Source organism: Chaetodon trifascialis, chromosome 8 (assembly GCF_039877785.1).
Source record: "Chaetodon trifascialis isolate fChaTrf1 chromosome 8, fChaTrf1.hap1, whole genome shotgun sequence".
NCBI classification, from domain to species: Eukaryota; Metazoa; Chordata; class Actinopteri; order Chaetodontiformes; family Chaetodontidae; genus Chaetodon; species Chaetodon trifascialis.
The window spans coordinates 900,306-922,500 of NC_092063.1; the positions used below are offsets into that span (position 1 = coordinate 900,306).

The 22,195-nt window shown below is 47.7% G+C and overlaps 3 protein-coding genes across 6 annotated transcripts in view; 2 read left to right on the forward strand and 1 right to left on the reverse strand.

Annotated features, from left to right (window-relative positions):
* Nucleotides 1–91: 91 nt before the first annotated feature.
* Nucleotides 92–4,621, forward strand: cdk20 (cyclin dependent kinase 20). Of its 2 annotated transcripts, XM_070968937.1 has the most exons (9): nt 92–225; nt 795–931; nt 1,120–1,233; nt 1,306–1,494; nt 1,780–1,901; nt 2,102–2,164; nt 2,500–2,623; nt 3,207–3,362; nt 3,525–4,621. In XM_070968937.1, exons 2-9 carry the CDS (start codon nt 857–859, stop codon nt 3,714–3,716), a joined length of 1,035 nt encoding a protein of 344 aa, XP_070825038.1. In that variant the 5' UTR covers nt 92–225; nt 795–856; the 3' UTR covers nt 3,717–4,621. The 2 variants fall into 2 exon arrangements, with proteins under 2 accessions (XP_070825038.1, XP_070825037.1); XM_070968936.1 differs by having other exon boundaries at nt 95–931; nt 3,525–4,457.
* A 1,159-nt stretch (nt 4,622–5,780) lies between these two features.
* gata1b (GATA binding protein 1b) lies at nt 5,781–7,086 on the forward strand. Its single transcript, XM_070968938.1, has 4 exons — nt 5,781–6,192; nt 6,277–6,416; nt 6,571–6,696; nt 6,842–7,086. Exons 1-4 carry the CDS (start codon nt 5,907–5,909, stop codon nt 7,007–7,009), a joined length of 720 nt encoding a protein of 239 aa, XP_070825039.1. The 5' UTR covers nt 5,781–5,906; the 3' UTR covers nt 7,010–7,086.
* Nucleotides 7,087–14,925: 7,839 nt separating this feature from the next.
* magixa (MAGI family member, X-linked a) overlaps nt 14,926–22,195 on the reverse strand; it is a 33,450-nt gene continuing 26,180 nt past the window's right edge. For 2 of the 3 annotated variants that reach the window (XM_070967879.1, XM_070967878.1), the window contains exons 17-22: nt 20,550–20,744; nt 19,997–20,073; nt 19,254–19,400; nt 18,151–18,289; nt 17,446–17,490; nt 14,926–16,280 (exon numbers count right to left, since the gene is read on the reverse strand). In XM_070967879.1, coding sequence (XP_070823980.1) covers nt 15,400–16,280; nt 17,446–17,490; nt 18,151–18,289; nt 19,254–19,400; nt 19,997–20,073; nt 20,550–20,744 — 1,484 coding nt within the window. In that variant the 3' untranslated portion in view covers nt 14,926–15,399. Of the gene's footprint in view, nt 16,281–17,402; nt 17,491–18,150; nt 18,290–19,253; nt 19,401–19,996; nt 20,074–20,549; nt 20,745–22,195 lie in introns of all 3 variants that reach the window. The other variant, XM_070967880.1, reaches the window with a different exon arrangement.

Consider the following 22,195-nt stretch of genomic DNA (forward strand, 5'->3'; position numbering starts at 1 on the left):
GTCTTTCAATAATTCCACCAGTAAAGACTGTGTCAGCTCACGAGCGGACAGGTGAGTCTCTTCTACCTGCTCTGCTTCTGTAGAGGGAACCATTCTCATGATGTCACCGTAAACAAAGATGGCGGACCGTCGGCGGCTCTGTAGCCAGCGCGTTTGACAGAAAACGTTTCTTGAAAACTGTCCTGCGCGTGAACAGTTATGTGAATATCACATTTTATGAAAGACGTAAGTCTGCGTCTCTTCAGTCCGTGTGAGACACGTCGTCAGCAGCTGTTTACGGAGGACAGCTCTGAAAGTCTCGTTTTAGCTTAGCTAACTTAGCTTGTAGGTTACCAAGGCAACATATCCCAAGACAACGTTAGCCAACAGTTAGCTAGTTATTAGCACAGTCCACGGGTCGTTCTTTTTTGTAAACAGTGATGTTTCCTGAGAAAAGCTTGTTTCGTTGTTTCTTACACGCCGAATTAAAGCAGACTGTTTAACGTTCAAAGGCTTTGAAATATTTGTAAGTGACTGTATTAATATTGAGATTCACAGAACTGCTGAATTTCTTAATGGAGTTCGTCTTTTGATTCAGTCTCTGATTTCGGCTCCTGTTTCTCAAATGAAAGCGACAGCAAAGACACAGCATTGTGTTTTTTTTAATCTCATAAACAATTTAATACTCACGACTCAGGCGCCTTCCTGGTTACTAACGATCTTCAGTTGCACTGCCCCGTCATGTTTCATGATAGAACCCCCATCATGCAGAACTCCGTTTGAGATATATCTGTTTTTAAAACACCTGCCTCCAGGTGAATTAACGCAGTTCCACTTCTTTCACCGTGAGAGGGCACAGTGCATCCGCGTGCAGACAATGGAGCAGTACAGCATCCTGGGTCGGATCGGAGAAGGAGCTCACGGCATCGTGTTCAAGGCCAAACACATCGAGGTATCGCCAGCCAGCAGCACCAGCACGAGCTGACCATGATCTGTGTTCAGGGCAGAGAGGATTAGTCAGTTAACCAACATGACACATGGCAGAAAATGACGACTGCTTCACTGAGTGCTCAGTTAACAGATCTGGTTTGGTCTGTCAGTGATCCGAGTATTGATTCTGGTGTGTTGAATGTCTGTCAGACGGGGGAGACGGTGGCTCTGAAGAAAGTGGCTCTGAGGAGGCTGGAGGACGGCATCCCCAACCAGGCTCTGAGGGAGATCAAGGCCCTGCAGGAGATCGAGGACAACCAGCATGTGAGTGTGAGAGGACACCATATTTAGGCTCAGAGGTCAGAGGTCAGCCTCACATTCCTCCTCCTCCTCCAGGTAGTGAAGTTGAAGGACGTCTTCCCTCACGGTACCGGCTTTGTCCTGGTGTTCGACTTCATGCTCTCCGACCTCTCTGAGGTCATCAGGAACTCCCAGCAACCTCTGACCCCGGCTCAAGTCAAAGGTTACATGATGATGCTGCTGAAGGGCGTGGCCTTCCTGCATCACAACAACATCATGCACCGGGTGAGTGTCCATCTGCGTCCCGCGCTCAGCGACCTTCACTCTCATTTCATCTTCGTCATTTTGTGTCATTGCGGTTTCAAATGTGATGCAGTGCATTGTGGGATTGTTTTAGGGCTGAGCTGACATGTCACATGTGAATGTCTGAGGCTGCGTGTGAACCTTAAAACATTCACACAGTCAACGTGCAGGACTCTTTCTGTTCCTGTAGCCCTTCAGAATAAAATCTCTGACGTGTGTGTGTGTGTGTGTGTGTGTGTGTGCGCGTGTGTGCGTGCGTGCATGTAGGACCTGAAGCCAGCGAACCTCCTCATCAGCTCCTCAGGACACCTGAAGATTGCAGACTTTGGTCTGGCCAGATTGTTCAGCGAGGAGGTGGAGAGACTGTACAGCCACCAGGTGGCCACCAGGTAACACACACACACACACACACACACACACACACACACACACACACACACACGCTGTTATCATCTGTGTCTCTCGCCACAGTCAGTTCAGGTTGCTTCATTATGTTCATACAAAGAAGAAACTGTGTGTGTGTGTGTGTGTGTGTGTGTGTGTGTGTGTGTGTGTGTGTGTGTGTGTGTGTGTGTGTGTGTGTTTCAAGGTGGTACAGAGCTCCTGAGCTGCTGTATGGAGCCAGAAAGTATGACGAGGGAGTGGACCTGTGGTGAGAACACTACTCTACATGTACGACTGTGTTGAAGCTGCTCGCTCCACTTCCTGCGGCTGAAAATCCACTTCCTGTTTCCACAGAATGAAATTCACTGTTCGGTTCACAGCTGTCACTCTGAATATATCTAACATGTTCTGTACAGTCCAGATGTTTGTGTCCACCATTAATCGTCCTGTCCACTGACACAGGGACACTTCAGCAGCAGGTCAACACCTGGAAGAACTTAAATAATGTGGTGCAGAGCTCACAGCTGAGCAGCAGGGGGCAGCAGCAGTCTGAAGTGTGTGTGTGTGTGTGTGTGTGTGTGTGTGTGTGTGTGTGTGTTGCAGGGCGGTGGGCTGTATTTTCGGGGAGCTCTTGAACTCGTCTCCTCTGTTTCCTGGAGAGAACGACATTGAACAGCTCTGCTGTGTCCTCAGAGTGCTGGGGACACCGACACAGGACAGCTGGCCTGTAAGACACACACACACACACACAGGCGCACGCACGCACACAGGTAGAATCCTTTCACGTGTCCTGGAGTTTGTGCAGGTGATACAGTAACAAACTTTAACCTGAACTATAAGATAAGCAGTACACACAAACAGTACACACGAGCAGTACACACACAGGGTACACACACAGTACACACACAGGGTACGCACATGTGGTACATACACACTGTACACACACAGGGTACACACACAGTACACACACAGGGTACGCACACACGCAGTACACACACGCAGTACACACACACAGGGTACACACACGGGGAACGCATATGTGGTACATACACACGGTACACACACAGGGTACACATGCAGTACACACACAGGGTACACACACGCGGTACACACGCGCAGTACACACATTCAGGTGTAATTAAACTGCTCTGGATCAGTATTGATCCCTCATTGATCAGGCTCTCAGTCTTTGTCTCTCTCTTATGAGACGGACAATCTGCCTCCTGATTGGTTGTTCGGACATGTCTGATGTGGAATGATGCAGAGCTCGAGCCGTGATTGGTTGACGTTGCCTTCATGTGCCTCTTCAGGAGATCGTGGAGTTGCCAGATTACAATAAAATCACCTTTAAGGAGAATCCAGCAATCCCATTGGAGGAGATCGTCCCTGACACGTCCCCTCAGGCCGTCGAGCTGCTCTACAAGTTCCTGGTTTATCCGTCCAAACAGCGCTGCTCCGCCCGACAGGTAGGACGTTCGATCGATTGAATGACTGATTAATGAAACCAGAGTGATGTCATCAAACTGACGTTCAGTTTGTGATCCCATGATTAACAGTCAAACCAGCAGCTGACTCACTGATTGGTCAATTGATGGATGTATTGATCGCTGCTCACCTGTCCTCTGCAGGCTCTCCTCCATCCGTACTTCTTCTGCTCTCCTCTTCCTGCTCACCACTCAGAGCTGCCCATCCCTCAGAGGGGGGGGCGGCCCCCCCGCCAGCGCCTGCAGGCTCCGCCCACTGACTTCTCATTGGACCTGCCCCTGCAGAGAAGCGTGGTAGACCCTGCGCTGCTGCAGGGACACGCATCCTGCCTCTGACCGCCTGGCCAATCATCTTTGTCCTTCACCGACTCTGCTGATGTCATCAACACACGCCAGTCGTGGATGTGTTTTCACTTCCTGTCACCTGCTGAAGCTTTTCAGTGGTCTCACCTCAGCTCAGTTGTGAGGTCCGACCTTCACCTATCTGTCCTCACTTTACTGCCATGAGAAAGAAACAGCTGATGACTGTTCGCTCTTCATCAGTGTGTTCGTCTTCCTCCAGCCGTCGGTTTGTTCTCATCATGTCCACAGTGGAACACTCACCTGGATCTGCAGCTCCTCACTCACCTTTAACGTCTCAGCAGGTGAGTGAGGTGTGGACTCACCTGTGAATTCATCACAGCTGATGAAGACGAGAGCAACAGCATCACCGTTAGTGGTGAAGTACTTTGTCCTTGAAGTAAAAGTACTTTCAACTCACCAAAAATAGTACAAGTCAAACGTGTGTGAGCAACAACATGTACTTGTAATACATGTAGTATGAAAAGTAAAAGTACTGCAGAACTGTCAGTGTACTGTTGTACTCATGGAGTATCATTAATGGCGTATGAAGATGAATGCAGTACTTTAACGTTGTAGTTGTGTACTGAGAATACTTCCTCTGGGTAGTTTTTTAAAAAGATCCTTTTCTGGAGTATGAAGTTGCAGAAAAGTATATGTACCTCAAACAGTACTTGAATAAATGTACTTAGTTACTTTCCACACGTGATGAAGATTAAAGCAAACTTTCATTCAGTGAAAAGTAAAAGTTCAGTTCAATGATGAAGGAAGTCGACTCAAAGAGAAGCACCTCCCACTTCCTGTCGGTCCTCCTGTCCATCAGCACAGACAGACACACAGACAGAGACAGACAGACAGACGGACGGACAGACAGCCGTGAGACTGAGCTGCTTTTCATCTCTGTGAGTATCATCATCGCTTTAATGTCAGTGTGTTTCTTTGTCCTCTGGATCTCCTGCAGCTCCACAGACTGCCGCTTCACTCTGCTCTGGATCAGTTTAGTTTGCTCTGGATCAGTTTGCATCAGTTTGCTTTGGCTCCATTAAGCTGTCAAACTGACCTGGGGTCAGATTGGTTAACAGGATTTAAAGTTTGTTTATTCTCAGATTTCTCCTTCTTCTTCCTTTAATTCTTTGGCTTGTGTGTGTGATCCTGTGTGATCAGCAGAGGTGGAATGGAGCATTATGATTTATTTAAGTACATTTACTCAAGTCCAGTCATGAAGTACAGATGTGAAGTACTTGTACTTCTATCATCTCCGGTACAGGGTTAGGGTAAGCTCAGCTCAGACCTGTTGGACTCTTTCCTCCTTCATGTGATGCTTCAGATTCACATTTTACAGGTCAAACATGATCAGTTCATAGAATACAGGCTGCTCCAGGTGAGACTGCTCACCTGTACACCTGTACACAGGTGAGCTGCAGAGTGTGATCAGGTGGTTTGAGATCCTTCGGGAAAGATCAGAGGCTGATCAGATCTGATTGATTAGATCTGCTGGATTCCTCTTTCTGTGGATCGTTAATGCTGTCTGTCTGTCTGTCTGTCTGTCTGTCTGTCTGTCTGTCTGTCTGTCTGTCTGTCTGTCTGTCTGTGTCTGTCTGTCTGTCTGTCTGTCTGTCTGTCTGTGTGTCTGTCTGTCTGTCTGTCTGTCTGTCTGTCTGTCTGTGTCTGTCTGTCTGTCTGTCTGTCTGTCTGTCTGTCTGTCTGTGTCTGTCTGTCTGTCTGTCTGTCTGTCTGTCTGTGTCTGTCTGTCTGTCTGTCTGTCTGTCTGTCTGTCTGTCTGTCTGTGTCTGTCCGTCTAAATATCTGTCCGTCTCTCGGTCTGTCTCTCTGTGTGTCTGTCTCTCTGTCATCTGTCTATAATAAATACTGTATGTCACGAATGTCCCTCTTTGAAGCCTTTTGCAGTAAAAGTACTTTGACTGTAGATGCTTTGAGTAAATATTTCTGTATTTTTACTTTTTAGAGTATTTTTTTCATTATGTTTTTAGTACTTTTATTAAAAATCTGATCTGAGTATGAGAACTTCTTCCACTGCTGGTTAGCTCTCACTGTCTCTTCTTCTTCTTCTTCTTGCCCTTCAGGGCTGCCGTAGTTTGTTCATGTTTCTTCTTCTGTTCTTAAAAACTGTTCTGTTTCTGCCAGGTTAGCCCCGCCCATTCACAAATCTTCCTCCAATCAGCAAACATGTCCCATAAGGCCGAGCAGCTGACTGCTGCCAGTCACCAGGTCATCAGTCACTCTCTCTGGTTGGACGACTCCAGCTGTCAATCACTGAGCTCTGCCTGCGTCCTTCCTCCTCCTTCCTCATCCCTCTATGATGACTCTGCTCTGACTCCGCCCCCCACCTGCCTCTTCTCTGCACCGCTTGGACGGAACAGTTACTATGGCAACCTTAACCCCTCCCCCTCCGCCTCCCCGAGTGATTGGCCGTCCCCTGGCTTGAAGTCGTGGGGGCGGGGCAGTGTACCAGGTGAAGTATCCACCTGTCGGTCTGCGCTGCATCTGTCTGATGTCTCAGAGTGTGTTTCACGGTTTTGTGGGTGTGTCCGTTCAGAGCAGCGTCAGTGTGTGAGCTGCAGGACGAGCAGCGCCCCCCTGTGGAGGAGGGACGCCGCAGGACGTCACCTGTGTCACACCTGCAGCCTCCAACAGAGCGGCAACAACACACCCCTGCTGAGACCCAAGAGGAGAGCGGTGAGACACACACACACACACACACAGACAGACACACACACACACACAGAGGATGAACAGCAGTGTGTGTCGATGAGCTTGTCCCTGTCGATCGATCAATAAATGAATGTGTGTGTGCGCGTGTGTGTGTGTGTGTGTGTGTGTGTGTTTTCAGGTTGTGACTCAGAGAAAAGGGACTCAGTGTGTGAACTGTTCAACTGTGACGACGACGCTGTGGAGGAGGAACTGTGCCGGAGAGCCGGTCTGCAACGCCTGTGGCCTCTACTTCAGACTGCACCAGGTAACGCACCTGTACTGCACCTTACTGCGCCTGTACTACACCTGCACTGCGCCTGTACTGCACCTGTACTGCAAACTGCACCAGGTGCTCGTTAGCTGAAGCTCGCTAACGACGTCCTTTAAGGTGTCGCCTCGGTGTGTTTCAGGTCGACAGGCCGCTGGCGATAAAGAAAGACGGAATCCAAACTAGAAACCGCAGAGTGACCAAGAAGAACAAGAGGAGCAGGAAATCTGACCAATCAGAGGCCATGCTTGACTCCTTCACTCAGCTGCCATGTGACCTCTCCTCCTCCTCCTCCTCCTCTCTCTGCTGAACATTTAAAACATTGTCATGTCCAGCCTGTGAACTGATTTTTCAATTAAATCTGTTTCTACCTGAACATTTGTCAGCAGCTGATGTCTGTTTGCTCTGTAATGGACTTATTGTTTATTATTATTGTTTTTACACTGTAGGTATTTCAGGTATTTCACTGGTATCAAATATTCTTTAGTCCGTGTACCTGACAGATGGAGTTATAATGAACACAGATCAATAACACATTCATAGACCTTCATAGATTTAATACATGTGTGCGGCCATGTTTGTAGTCATTAGCCGCGTTAGCCACATTAGCTGTGGGGCTCTGTGGATGGAAACATCAGTCGGTCTGAACTCGGTCCAGCCTGAAGCGTCTCAGCTGCTGCTGGATGATGAACGTGTTCAGACATTTATGTTCTCCTCAGGATGAACCGCAGGACTCTGCCCGTCCTCTGTTCCTGCAGCGCCACCATCAGGCCAAACGTTAAAGTGCCCAACACTTTGGTTTATGAGCAAACACCTGCAGAGCTGAATTCCCATGAGCCTCTGCTCCACTGTGTGTACTGCAGATGAGCTAATGTTAGCATGCTAACAGGCTAGAACCAGGTTTTACAAACCGCACTGACCTGAACGCAGCGTCTGTCTGTCTGTCTGTCTGTCTGTCTGTCTGTCTGTCTGTCTGTCTGTCTGTCTGTGTCTGTCTGCTGCTGAAGATCTGTGAGACAAACAGCTGATGAACTGGACCTGATTCACATTAGAGCCTCACAGAGGTCATGACCCCAGTGCTCCCACTTTCCACTGCAGCCCTGAAGCATCTCTCTGTGTCTGTCTCTGTGTCTCTCTGTCCCCTGTGTCTTTCTATATCTGTGTGTCTGTCTCTTTCTGTCTCTCTCTCTGTCTGTCTCCTTAGTTTCCATCAGTTGTGGATGTCTCCATGTCTCTGCTGCACCTCGGTTTGCGGTGGAGGAAGAGGACAAACGAACAGGAACAAAGACGCCTCGTGCATCCGTTCAGTTACGTCCAACCTGGAGACGCTGACAGGAAGTGAAAGCTGAAGCTGGGCGGAGTGGCGTCCTCACCGTTGGTCCTGACAGACGCCGCCGTGCAGGCAGACAGTGAAGGCGCCCCCCCCCCCCCCCCCCCCCCAGAGCCACCTGCCTGCTGGAGGACGACGTTGTGGCTTCTGGTTTTCCGGAGCCATAAAAAAAGGCCCAGAGAGGAAAAGGGGGACGGGCTGAGGCGGTTAGTGGTCTGAGGCCGGCCAGAGGGTCTCCACCTCCATCTGCCGCTCTCTGTCTCTGAGGCGTCCCTGATGGAGGCAACGCTGCTGAGGGACCATGCCAGGAGGTTAGCGACCACGACACACACACACACACACACACACACACACACAGAGGCAGAGAGAGATACACACACACACCCTAACACACACGCACCCTAACACACACACGCGCACACACACCCTAACACACACTCACTCTGAGCTTCATCTTCATCGTCCTTGACGTCTGAATCTAAACCTAAAGATCAACTACGATGACTGAACCTCCGATGACTGTTTCTTCTTCTTCTTCTCCTGTTTCTTCTTCTTCTTCTTCTCCTCCTGTTTCTTCTTCTTCTGTTTCTTCTTCTTCTTCTCCTGTTTCTTCTTCTTCTTCTTCTTCTTCTTCTCCTGTTTCTTCTTCTGTTTTTTCTTCTTCTTCTTGTCCTGTTTCTTCTTGTTCTGTTTCATCTTCAGTTTCGTATCATCAAACTTCAAATGTTAATATTAAAACTCAGATTTCTCAGAGCATAAAGTCAAAACTCGTTGAATGAAAGCATTTTATTTCAGTCTGATCGGAAACAGCCGTCCACCTCCAAATCAGCTGATCCATGATGTCACTGACAGGAGCTCCTCCCTGCCCGTCCGTTAGCTTCAGATAGCTGCCTCTGCTCGTCTCCGTGCTGACTGAACCTCTGATGTGATGTCTGTTCCCCGTGTGGCCTGCAGGGGGCGACACTGCAGGCTGAACACTGACGACCTGCCTCTCCAGCTCTGAATCCTTTCAAACTCGTTTTATTTGAGAAGCTCTAAACTTAAATGTCACACAAACACGACGAGTCAAATGTTTTCAAACCTGAAACATTTCGACCTGCAGCTCAAAGTCACAAGTCCAGACTTTGGACTCGTCAGCGCCGCAGACAGTCCCTCCATCCATCCACTCGACTGAAAACTGGAACGACTGGAAAGAGTTCAAGCCTCACTGGTTCCCACTGATCTGATCAGCAGCATCAAAAATGTGATTTTTATCTCGTATTTTTCTTTGTGTCTGTCAGGAGTGAAGTTTCTGATGTGAGGAAATAAAATAAATGTGATGTCATCAGTCACATGTGCTGCTGCTGCGAAGCTTTTCACATTCACTGATATCAAACTGGCAAAAACTCAGTCAAACGTGGATGTTTCTGATCGTTTAAAGAGAGAAAACATCATGTTTAGATTCCCATTTCATATCTAAATATTTAGAACTTTGGTTTGTTCTTGGCTCAAACATGTCCAAACGTCTGGACGAGGAGGGACAGGTTGGACTCGTGGTGACCATCTGTCAGTGTGTTTGAGGCTCTTGTCTCTGACATTTGAAGGAGGAGGAAGTGAAAAGTGCTTCTGCTAATCTGACCCATGCTAACACGCTAACATGCTAACAGCAGCTGTGAGCCAGTATGACAACAGAAACTATCCTGTGTTGTCATGGCAACAGGAAGCTGCTGATCTGTTTACAGTATGTCAGTCAAATTTGCTCCATTAGCAATTACCTGTTAGCTGCTCCTGTTAGCAGCTCCTGTTAGCTGCTCCTGTTAGCTGCTCCTGTTAGCAGCTCCTGTTAGCTGCTCATGTTAGCAGCTCCTGTTAGCAGCTCCTGTTAGCAGCTCCTGTTAGCTGCTCATGTTAGCTGCTCCTGTCATTGTTTTAAATGGATTTGTGATGTTGGCGTGAGTCTTGTGCGTTTCCTCGCTGAGGATGGAGGTCTGACCTGGAGACGATGTGTTTGTCATTCAGAGGACGGCTGGGATGGTTTACAGAATAAACAACATGCTGTCGTCATTTGTTTGCCTGATAACATCTTTGTGTATATATTTCTTTTTCAGACTTGGCTCATACATTTATATATTTCTAAGACGTCAGGTTTGAGCTCATTAATAAAGTTATTGGTGAAATGAATGAGTCTTCTTTGGTTGGTGTGTTCAGGTGATAATATGGATTTTATTTTTGTGACCTCATCAGGAGGTCTGCAGGAAGAAGTACTCAAAACCTTCACTGAAGTAAAAGTACTAACATGTTATACTTGTTAAAGTCCTGCATGTAATGAATCCTCATACATGAGCCTGAAACACATTTCCAAGATAGAAAGTCATGTGAAAGCTGTTCTGAAACATGTGGAGTCCATGATGGTTCTGGTCTCTTCTGAAGGAGATGGTGTGACCTTTGACCTCCAGCACTCACAGTCACTGTGAGCGCTGTTGGCTTTGAGTCAGAGATGTCTGAACACACTGAAGGAAAAGAGGTTTTTGTGCATCGATGTGTGGATTATTTTCATGTTTTGGACTAAATGTCTTCACTGCAGTGGATGTTCAGAAATGCAAACATGTGATGATCTTCTAGAATCTGAAGCACTGATGAAGATTAAAGCAGCAACAGGATGTAAAGGAGTTCAATGAGCTCCAGCTGAAACATCTACAGCAGGAACATGAATGAACACATGAACGCAGCAGCAACATGAATCCACAGACAGCAGAGAGAAACACACTGACTAACACTTTACTCACACACCACGAGTACTTTAAGTACTGTAAGTACTGTAAGTACGTGTTGCTGATGATACATTCACACTTTCATACTCAAGGAAGGTTTTGAACTCAAGACTTTTACTTGTAGTGGAGTATTTTCACAGTGTGTATTAGTACTTTTATTAAAGTACCTGAGTACTTCCTCCAGCTCTGCTGATGCTGCTTAATGAGCCAGTGATGAAGTTTTCTTCTGCTGCTGGTGTTTTTCATTGATTGATTTTTCATTGATTCTGCTGTTGAACCTTGTTATAGTCCAGAGGTGTTTCCATTATTTTGTCTACGCTGATTGATAACCCTCATGAAGGTTTTCTATATTTGAATGAAGCGCAGGGGAGGAGAGCAGCTCCCTGCTAACACCGCTAGTAGAAGCTAATGTTAGCATATTAAAGGAATGATTCAGCTCAGAGAGTCTTAGGTCTGTGTGTTAAGAGTCAGATTGTAGTTAACCTAGCTTAGCACAAACACTGGAAGCAGAGGGAAACAGCTAGCCCAAGAAGGCAAGCTTTATGCTTTTAGCTTTATGCTAAGCTAGGCTAACCACATCCTGACTCCGGCTCTGTGCTGAACACACGTCGCTCTGAGAGACGGAACAAATCAGTTTGTTAAACAAGCCTGTTGGCTAGTTAACAAGCTAACAGTTAGGTAGCACAGTGGCACAAGTGGTAACACTATCGCCTCACAACTAGAAGGTCCCAGGTTTGATTCCCACTGTGGCGTGTCCTCCACCATACCTTCGGTGGCTGCTGCTCGAGGAGTTTGCATGTTCTCCCTGTGTTCACTCCTTAAATAACCCCCACTAAAAACATGCAAGAAGACCAATGGTGACGCAAAAGGATGGGTCCCCGGGCGCCGCTGTCGGCAGCTGGCAGCCCACCGCTCCTGGTCTGTCGCAGAAGAACGACGGACCAAGATGGGTCAAACATGGAGAATTAATTTCACTATAGCATGGCGTGTGCATGTAATGTAATGTGTGTGATTTATAAACTACAGTTTCTTCTTCTTCTTTCTAACAGTTAGCTCAGGGTGACTGAGTGACGTTTGTCCAGCTGAGAGGTTCAGAGTCAGACAGACAGACAGACATCAGACACTGACAGACCACACGCTGCTACAGACAGCTGTGCGTTTACAGCCCAGTTTGACACTTTATTAAAGCAGTTCATTCATCTTCCTCCATCATCTTCCTCTAAAGTTCCTCCTGCCGTCTGGGAGCAGATCTGACAATGAAACTGCTGAGTCCTGTTCAAACCTCAGTGCTTCCTGGTCGTCTTTGGACCAGAACCTGAATATTCAGACCCATCATTAAAAGCAGAGACCACACCTGGTGATTGATCCTCTGATCGGCTGCTGGTCAGAGCCGATCAGAGGATCAATCACCAGGACGCAGTCTTAGAAAATGCATAGAAGACAAAGATCCAAACGCCCCCAGAGAGGACAGGCTGAGGGGCGGGGCTAAAGGGCAGCGCAAGGGTGCATGGGAGCTGTAGTGTTGCTGTGGAGGGCATGCATGCAGGCTGATGGATGGATGGATGGATGGATGGATGGATGGATGGATGGATGGATGGATGGATGGATGGATGGGTGAATGAATGAATGATGGATGGATTAGGGATCACAAACCACATCATGAAAAATGTTCATTGTGGATTTTTTGAACTTTTTTAAAGAACTTTTTTTTTTTTTTTACCTATTGGGTCAAACACTGCAGGTTCAAACGTTAATCATCTTTAATTATTGATCTGGTTTGAGTCAAAGCCTTAAATGAACACGTGAGTGTGATGAGAGACGACGTCTCACTCTGTCACAGACTCTCAGTCCACTCTGCGTGTTCAGTGGTCTGACAGTGAAGCATCCTTCATCTCCTAAACATCCTTCAAAAGTGGCTTCACTTTATCTGATACTGATCCATGAAAACATTCCTGGATTGACACCGATCTGTCAGGTTTTTAATCAATCAATCAATCAATCAATCAATCAATCAATCAATCAATCAATCAATCAATCAATCAAATGTTTTAGATTTTTGAGCCACAGCTGCAACAATGAATCAATTAATCGTTTAACTGACCAACTCTTTTCAGAATTAAACACTTTTGTTTATTTGCTGGTTCCAGTTTGAAGATTTGATGCTTTTCTTTGTCAAATACGACGTGAAGTGAACGTCTCTGGATCAGCTGCTGGTCGAAAACAAGCTAACGGATGCTAACGGGACGCACAGAGACAGTGTGTTTGATGGGACACAGCGTTGTCTTAGCGTGGGATGGATTGATGAGACCAGGAAGTGACTGAGTATGAAGAGGAAGTGACTGGCTGTGAATGGGAAGTGGCGAGTTTGAACAGGAAGTGTCGGGTTAAGAACAGGAAGTGGCGGGGTTTGAACAGGAAGTGACTGGGTGTGAAGAGGAAATGGTGGGGTGAGAACAGGAAGTGACGGGTTTGAACGGGAAGTGGTGGGGTGAGATCAAAAGTGGCGGGGTGAGAACAGGAAGTGGCAGGGTTTAAACAGGAAGTGACTGAGTGAGAACAGGACGTGGCAGGGTGAGTCATGTGGTGTCTCTGCCTGCAGCCTCAGCATCAGTTTGCAGGACGAAGGCTGAAATAAAATGAGGCACTTGTTATGATCCAGAGCTGCAGGTCGGCGGCCATGATGGCTCCACCATGGCGGTTGCTATAGAAACAGTTCATCCTGTCAGCTGAGTGGCCATGGTGATGTTATGGTTACTGACAGCCAACAGGACCACAGCTGGACCTGAAGTGTGTGTGTGTGTGTGTGTGTGTGTGTGTGTGTGTGTGTGTGTGTGTGTGTGTGTGTGTGTGTGTGTTTATGGCTCTGTTACATCATCAGGGCACAGTTTTTCTTTTTTTTCTTTAACAAGCAAGCAGGCAGATCAGATCATCTCTGGGTCTATTTAATCTCTAATAATACTCATAGTCATAGTAATAATAATAATGATGATGTCATCGAGCCTTTACATGTCAGCTTATAAAAATAAAAAATCATTCCAGTGATATTCACATGCTCAGATTACACGGGATCAAAAAACAGCACTTTCGCCGTGCGTCTGCGGCGAGCGGTTTCGTCTCGGAGGCATCGGGACTGAAAGGTGTTCATGTTGTTTGCATACAAGTTTAAGTTAGAAAGATGAAGATGCTGATGAGGGTGACGTCACACACAGACCTGTATCAGTACACATCAGGGGTCCTGATCATGGTATCATGAAGCTGGTCACCTCACTTTATCTATGTTCAGTTTTTCAACATGGCCACCACGGCGGGCCAGTGAGCATTCAGTAATCCTCCTCGTTTGAGCCGCTGCGTCCTTGCAGACGCCAGGACTCACTCACACCACAAGGTGACGCAGCAAAACCAGTCCAAGTGTCACTGTGAAATATGTGGTGACGTTGTGAGGAGCTAATGGCTAAGCTGCTAGCATGGGCGTCACATTCTGTTCAATAGAGTCACTGAAGTAAAGCGGTCCAAGCCAACAGGCTTGCTAACAGTCTTGTTAGCTTAGCTTGGTTGCTAACAGGACACTAAGTGTCCACGGTGTGTTAACAGCTGCATCAGTGTGATGTGTCCTCGCTGTGTGTGGACCAGGTCTCTGATGTGGACCAGTTCTTACTCTTCAGTGAAACTGAACGTTGACACAGCTAACAAGCGAAGCTACGATAGCTTCCTGTTTGGACTCTCTGGGTCTTCATCCAATCAGAGCTCAGCTTTGTCAGGATGGTTTGTTATTGGTCGACAAAGTTCACAGGGGTGGTGGTCGAACCAGGACCAACCGGTGTGTGTGTGTGTGTGTGTGTGACCGTTCATCGTTTATCGTGTCGTCCTTTGATTGGTGAGCAGATCTCTGAAAGGATATCACATGATCAGAATCAGTGCGGAGGATTTAATGTGACGTGATCAAACAGGTGAGCGACGGCAGGTGTTCAGTGAAACTACACACAGACAGAACAAACACGATCGGTGTGTTTAATGTGTCGCTGTAACAAACGCTGGCTTCAGTTTGTGGTTCAGATCGTGATCTGAAACACGAGTCAATGAACGAGGCTTTAACCGTCGTTCAGTCTGTCAGAATTAACTTCTGTTTTAAACTCTGACTTCACATCAGAGACTCTAATGTCCTATAAAAACATCAGTTACTCTTCATCACTGAGGTCTGTCAGGATCCTGTCAGTGATCTGATTGGTCGGTAGGTGGACTGTTGACAGCTCTGATACCCTGTTAGGTGAGCTGCTGTGGTTGAAGGTGCACCAGCATTGTGATACCAGCTGGACCACACACTGATCTGGCCTCAGGATACAGGTCACATGATGCACTGAGGGATGATGGGTAAAATGAAAATTAAACTGTTGGTTAATTAGGCGGCTCTGTGTGCAGCTGTTACATCATTGGCCTCAAAACCCACCCACCAGCCAATCAAAAAAAGTCTATATCTGGTTGCTTCTCTCCTCCAATGATTAACAGATTGACTGCTGTCATCCAATAAGAATCAGGAACAGGCGGGTCTCCTCTCTACAGGCCAATCAAAAAGCCCTTAAAAGTAGCCAGTGGAGAAAAAGAGAAGGTCTTGCTGTGAACCAATCAGAGAGAGAGCCCGCCCATTAGTTCCCGCCCACGGAGCCGGCTGTCAATCAGAACCTGAGTCAGTCTCTGTGGGCTCGGCTGTAGCCAGGGGCCCGGGGCTTCCCCCTGTTCCCACAGCAGCGGTGCTCTTCTCCAATCAGAATCCTCTCTCCACCCCACTGTGGCGATGCTAGCTGCCGATAGGCTGACCTCTGAGAAGCTGGTTGCTGATTCACTGTCAGACAGATGCTGGCTCTCGTTGTCGTCCATCGGCCGGAGGAAAGAGAACGCTGCCCTCTGAGCTGAGGCTGAGCTCCCAGAATGCTTTGCATGGCGGGTGACCCTCCTCTCCCTCCCCTCTCCCCTTTGCTCCTCCTCTCTGTCGGCCTCCGTCGCCTTCCTCCTGCTCTTCGTCTCGCTCCTCCTCCTCTCTCTGGCTGCACCTCCTTCCTCCTCCTCCTCCTCCACCCTCTCCTCCAGCAGAGACGTGTCCCAGGATCCAGCGTTGTTCCTGGGTAAACTCCTGCTCCTCCTCCCCTGCTCCCTTTGGCCACCCCGCCTCTCCTTCTGTTTGACAGTCTGGCTTCTTCTCCTCCTCTCCTCCTCTTCCCACCTCCTCTCCTCCTCCTCCCTCCTCCTGTCCTCCTCCCATGCCTCCTCCTCCACAAGGTCCAGGTCCAGATCAGGAGGCCCTAACCCTCCTCCTCCTCCTGTTCTTCGTTTGGCTTCTCCCTCTCTCCTCGTCCTCCTCCTCCTCTCTCCTCCTCCTTCTCCTCCTCCTGTACCACTTCCTCCTCCCCTCTGCTGGCTGAGGGAGGCGGTGGCCATGGTCACTGTATCCACATCCTGCTCCTCTGCGTGTGAAGAGGAGGAGGGGGAGAGGGCTCCTTCCTCAGGGCCTGAGGGACACAAGGAACAGAGTGAGTGCTGAGCTGCAGTTCCTCTATCGGCCACCAGAGGCTGCTGTCAACACCTGCACCAATCACTGAGCTGCTCCATGTTCAGGATGACAGTGTGATGGATTATCAGCACTGTCATTGGTGGAAAGTAACTAAGTACTATAACTACTGTACTTCTGTGTACTCCACTACATGTAGTTTAGTTACTTGTTACTTTACTAATTAAGACTCTACGTCACTACTACGTTATTACTATTAACGAGCGGCTTGAATCTCACTGATCAGATGATCGACTGATGAAGAAAAGTTCACATTAACTTTGTTTCTTCTTCATCTTCTCTGCTCCTTTAATCATGTGCAGACTCCTCAGATTCATCTGGTGACCCTCTGCAGGGGCCCAGCCCCCGCGTTGGGACCATGACTGTATGAGGTGTTAAAACCAGTGTAATAATCGTGTAGTACTTTTACTTGTGATACATTAAGTACACTTGAGTACTTGAGGCAGTGTTATTTTTACTGAAGTAGCAGATTTGAGTACTTGTTGCAGTACTGCGTCTCTGCGTGGACACATGACCTCCTTATTCTCACATTAAAGTATTTTTAGAGCTCATTAATACTCACAAGTACTGCCTTATTCTTTCAGAACATGTTAAAAACATGTGAGTCACGTGTATTAATACTCACCAACATGTTTATGTTAGTAACATGTGACATGTTCACATCAAATCATGTTTACTGTATGTGTTCATGTGTTCACAATGTGATCATAACGTGTTCACAACGTGTTCACAACATGTTCATAACGCGTTCATAATGCATTCATAATGTACTCACAACATGTTCATAACGTGTTCACAACATGTTCATAACGTGTTCACAACATGTTCATAACGTGTTCACAACGTGTTCATAATGTGTTCATAATGTGTTCATATATTCAAGTGTTCATACACATGAAGAACACACAAACCTCATTATTAACATGTTCAAACATTAACATGTGAGATCACAACATGGAGCTTTCTTGTGACCGAGCAGCTCTAAAAGTGATGACAACATGAGGATGAAGGAGTGAGGAAGATGAGCGGAAACGTGTTCAGAGAAGAACAGAACGTTACCAACCGCGAGTTTTCAGTGCGTCCAATCACGTAGAAGCAGGGCTCACCCTGTTTAGAGTTGGTCATACACAGAGACAAGCTGGACAACTCCACTGAAGAAGAGGAGGAGGACGAAGAGCAGAGCAGGAAGTGCAGGAGGAAGCAAGAAGAGAAGAAATCAAACAGTCAGAAGGTTGAAATCTAGATCCAGAGCTGTGATTGGACGATTCAGAGTTTGAAGAAAAGTTTTCTATGAATTCATTTCAGGTTTTTACCAACATGCAGTAACAGGTGGACAGAAGCGAAGTACTGAGTACTTTATACTGTGTACTCCAGGAGGAAGTACTGTCCTGTTTCTCAGGTTATTAAATGTGATGCTCAGTTAAACATCTTTTCATACAAATACTTCTAAACATTTAGTTTTAAATGCAGGACTCAGAGTACCCCTTACTGTAGTAGTACTACTTCTACTGAAGTAAAAGATGACAGTACTTCTTCCACCACTGTGAAAAGTACATAAAGAGTTAAAGGCAGAAATTCAGAGAAACGGAAGTTTGATGAGTTACTGCAAACAAACTGAGACACGACAGAAGTACACAGCAGTACAGCAGCACACAGCTGTGCAGCAGTACACAGAAGTACACAGCAGTACAGTAGTACACAGCTGTGCAGCAGTACACAGCAGTACAGCAGTACACAGAAGTACAGCAGCACACAGCAGTACAGCAGTACACAGTGTACTGCATGTGTGGCACAGGTGTGTGAGGTCTCACCGTAGTCGGGCACGTATCCGTTTCCCTTCTTGAGGACGAGGTGGATGCGATGTCCCCCCCTCCTGATCTGCTCCACAGCCTGACTGTGAGTCATCCCTGACGTGCTGTCTCCATTGATCTCCACCAGCTGATCAGACACCTGAGAGCAGGTAAAGCTTCAGCATCACAGAGACGCTGCACCGATCAATACACGCCACCTGACTTTAAATGCTGCTGACCCGTAGAGCTCGAGGACAGGAATATTTCTGTGTCTCAGTTTGAGTCTGAATCTTTCCTCTGAATCTTTCCTCTTTAGAAATCTACTCAGCTGAATGTCTTGGCTGTTGGTTCTTCTTCTGTGTTTACGCGTCGCCTCATTGATTCACTTTAATGAACATGAACATCACAGAGAGAAAAACACATTTATTCACTGCTCACTTCCTCTTTGCTCACTTCCTGCACCCTTCACATTAAAAGCACAGGGAGGCTTTTACTGTGAAACCTGCAGGAAGTGTTTTGTTCTTTATGATTGACTGAGATGATTGGACGACCTGCTGCTCTCCAGAGGATGAACCTGCACCGCTCAGAGCGCCTGCAGGGGGCGCTGACAGCCCTTTGTCCCTCTGCAGCAGCTTCCTGTTACACACTGAAGCAGCTGTATGTTTGACACTCAGAGTCTAACAGACTCAGACCTGAACCCTGAAGGAGACGATCAGGACAGGACGTCCAGGCTGAGCTCAGTCTGTCTACTATTCTGTCCTCTGTGTTCTGTGTCAACCAATGATTGGCCAGCGGTCTGATCACTGATCAATAGCTGAAGTCGTTTTTATGTGTTGAGGACAGAAGCAGCTGCAGGTGTGTGCCTGTGCGTGTGTGTGCATGCATGTGTGTGTGTGTGTGTGTGTGCGTGCATGTGTGTGTGTGTGTGTGCGTGTGTGTGTGTGTGTGCGTGCATGTGTGTGTGTGTGTGTGTGCGTGCGTGCGTGTGTGTGTGCGTGCATGTGTGTATGCGTGTGTGTGTGTGCATGTGTGTGTGTGTGTGTGTGTGTGTGTGTGTGCGTGCGTGTGTGTGTGTGTGTGTGCGTGTGTGTGTGTGTGTGCGTGTGTGTGTGTGTGTGTGGTACCTGTATCTTGTTGCTGCGCTGGGCCGGCCCCCCCTCCATCAGTCCCAGTACATACAGGCCCATGTTGTACTCACTGCCCCCCCTCAGGGAGAACCCGAACCCTGTGGGACCTCGTTCCAGGTCCACGCTGTAGAACCTCGGCTCATCCTGACAGACACATGTAGAAGTACTGCTGATACTCGTGGTACTACTACATTCCTGCTAACACTGTTTCTAGTACCACTATCATTGTCTCTACTTGTGTTAATACTTCACTAGTACTAAGTGTTACTGCGGACGAAAAACTGCGATTTATTGTATTTCAAGAACAAAACATTTGTTTTGATTGAATTCAGTAGAATAAATTCAGATTTTCTGCTTTTAGTTTTTAACAAACATAAACAGATGTTTCCTCCGTACTTTACTCTCATATTACTGCAACATTTGAAGGTATAATTGTACTATATATTATTATTTCAAAGTATTACAGCTCTTTGAAGTACAAAGTATTTGGACTTCACTTTTGTAACAGGACAACAACGTACTGCTAGTATTCCAGCAGCAGTCAGCAGTACTGTGACTGCTAGTACACTTAAATACTGAAGACTTGACTGTCACACTGGAGTCTGACCTCAGAGCAGCTCAACAAACATGAATACCACCTAATACACTGCTACTACTACAGCGTGTACTGGTACTACTACTTTAGTGTGTACTGGTACCGCTGTAAGACTGTGAGGAGTCAGAGTGAATGTGAGGCTGACCTTTGACCTCCCTCTGGATCCTTTCATCATCCGTCCATCAATATCCAAGTCTGCTCCTTCTGTCACAGAGGACGAGTCTGAGGAGAGGAGAGGAGGAGACGAGGAGAGGAGACAAGGAGAGGAGAAGAGGAGACAAAGATGTTTTGTGAAATGAAGCTCAGCAAGTGTCTGAAGTCAAAGATCTGAGTTTCAGTCCCAAACCTTCTGAACAATCCTGTTTCACAGCTGGTTCTTGAACGCCTCACAGCGCTAACCGCTCGCTGGGAAACAAAGCTCTCAGATGTAATGAGCTTGTTAAAGGTCAGTTAGCTGTTAGCTTAGCTCAGAGGCTAACGGCACGCTCTGTGTTAGCAGCTGCCTCGGTGTGATGTCTCCTGTCCCTCGCTGTGGGTGAACCAGGTCTCTGCTGATCAGATCTAATGACACTGGATGGTGACGCACAGCTCATGAGCTGCGATGGCGTCCTCTGTTTTGGACCGTCCATCCTATCAGAGCTACGGTGTGAGGTGTGAGGTAGGTGTGTGCGTGCGTGCGTGCATGTGTGCGTGCGTACGGTGTCTGGGCGTGATGCTCAGCCTCAGCGTGTTGCCGGCTCTCCTCAGGATCTGGGCGAGGTCTCGGTGCTGCAGGCCTCCGACCGCTCGTCCTTCCACCGCCTCCAGCTGGTCTCCGGGCTGAATGTGTCCGCTTCGAGCCGCCGGGCTGCCGCGACGCACCGTCACGAACCGGTGAGACATCAGGGAGGGGGCTGCGGGGGGAGGGGCACACGGTCAGACAGCAGCCAATCAAACTAAGGTACACCTGTGCAGTATCTGGTACAAGACGCTGGCATTTGGGGACGCCTTTGAGTGACGTCCCTCATGTGAACTGAAGTGATGAAAGAACCCAAACAGAGCAGAAGGATCCTCTGAGTCTTTGTGACGAAGATTTCAGAGCGCGCTCTTCATCGTCCTTCCTCCCTCCACTCTGACAGCTGAGCAATAATAGATGTGTGTGAGGTTAATAATTGAGGTGTGTTCAGCGTGCTCAGCTGAGCGAACAGCAGCAGCACGAGTACAACGCTCCTGCTGTGACCTTTGACCTCTGCGGGTCGTTCACCTGAAGCAGAGAAGGAAGCAGCAGCTTTGACGCTGCAGATCGCTGCTTCTTGACCACGATGGTCTAAACTTGAACCGCAGAGGTCCAGACAGACGGGTGTCCAAGACCTGAAGTGGACTGACGGATTATCTGTGGACATTGACTGAGTCATCGGTGGTGAAGTGAAATCTATCTGAGGCATTAAAGGATAAACACATGAACACATGAACCAGCTGCCGTGCTCCTCCAGTGTGTAACGACACTTTAGGCTTTAAAAGACTAACTTTCAGCCTGTAAGAGGCTTTACAGTTACATCAGGGATCAGCAGCCAGCTGTGTCTCCATCGGGGACAGACAGGACAATCAGCCCGCCGCTGAATTCTGATTCCATCAACATAACGAAGCGGAACATGTCTTCTGTCTGTAGGACCATGTGACCTCTGTGTTGTCTCTGTCCTCTTCAGAAAGGATGCTGGAGGTCAAAGGTTACCGATGAGTCTACAGTGAGCTGAACAAAGAGTGGACCGTAAACAGGATTCATGGACAATGGACAGGGACAGGAACCACAGCAGCACGATCCTTTAAAGAGACTTTAAAAGTCCTTTGAAACATCAGAGTCACAAGTTTGTGTGTTTAAAGGGGGGGGTGGGGGGGCGGCTGATAAGCAAAGTTCAGTGTGTTCAGAGAGGAAACATGAAGCTGCAGAGACAGAAAGTAACATTATGAGGGACAGACACAGGAGGACAGCTGAAAGCAAAGACGAGAGGTTCTAAAGACACCCTGGAAACAGAGTCAGGACATGGAACAGACCATGTGACTGATGGACGGAACGATAGAACCTTAAATTAGAACCTTTGTCAACACGTCCAGCTGACGTCCCACAGAGGACACAGTGGACTCATTAAAGTCTAAAGTGATCATGTTCTGAGGAACATCAGGTCCATCGGGTCTGATTGTGATGTGTTCGCTGTCTGACTGTGATGTGTTCACTGTCTGATCGTGATGTGTTCACTGTCATTGTGATGTGTTCACTGTCATTGTGATGTGTTCACTGTCTGACTGTGATGTGTTCACTGTCTGACTGTGATGTGTTCACTGCCTGACCATGATGCGTTCACTGTCA

What these genes read in the sequence shown, in the direction of transcription:
- gata1b (XM_070968938.1), top strand. Translation starts at nt 5,907, where the DNA reads ATGTCCCATAAGGCCGAGCAGCTGACTGCTGCCAGTCACCAGGTCATC. An exon ending in TGAGACCCAAGAGGAGAGCG is followed by an intron (nt 6,417 to 6,570) that starts GTGAGACACACA and finishes GTGTGTTTTCAG; the next exon opens with GTTGTGACTCAGAGAAAAGG. An exon ending in TCTACTTCAGACTGCACCAG is followed by an intron (nt 6,697 to 6,841) that starts GTAACGCACCTG and finishes GGTGTGTTTCAG; the next exon opens with GTCGACAGGCCGCTGGCGAT.
- cdk20 (XM_070968936.1), top strand. Translation starts at nt 605, where the DNA reads ATGAAAGCGACAGCAAAGACACAGCATTGTGTTTTTTTTAATCTCATA. An exon ending in AGATCGAGGACAACCAGCAT is followed by an intron (nt 1,234 to 1,305) that starts GTGAGTGTGAGA and finishes CTCCTCCTCCAG; the next exon opens with GTAGTGAAGTTGAAGGACGT. An exon ending in AGCCACCAGGTGGCCACCAG is followed by an intron (nt 1,902 to 2,101) that starts GTAACACACACA and finishes GTGTGTTTCAAG; the next exon opens with GTGGTACAGAGCTCCTGAGC.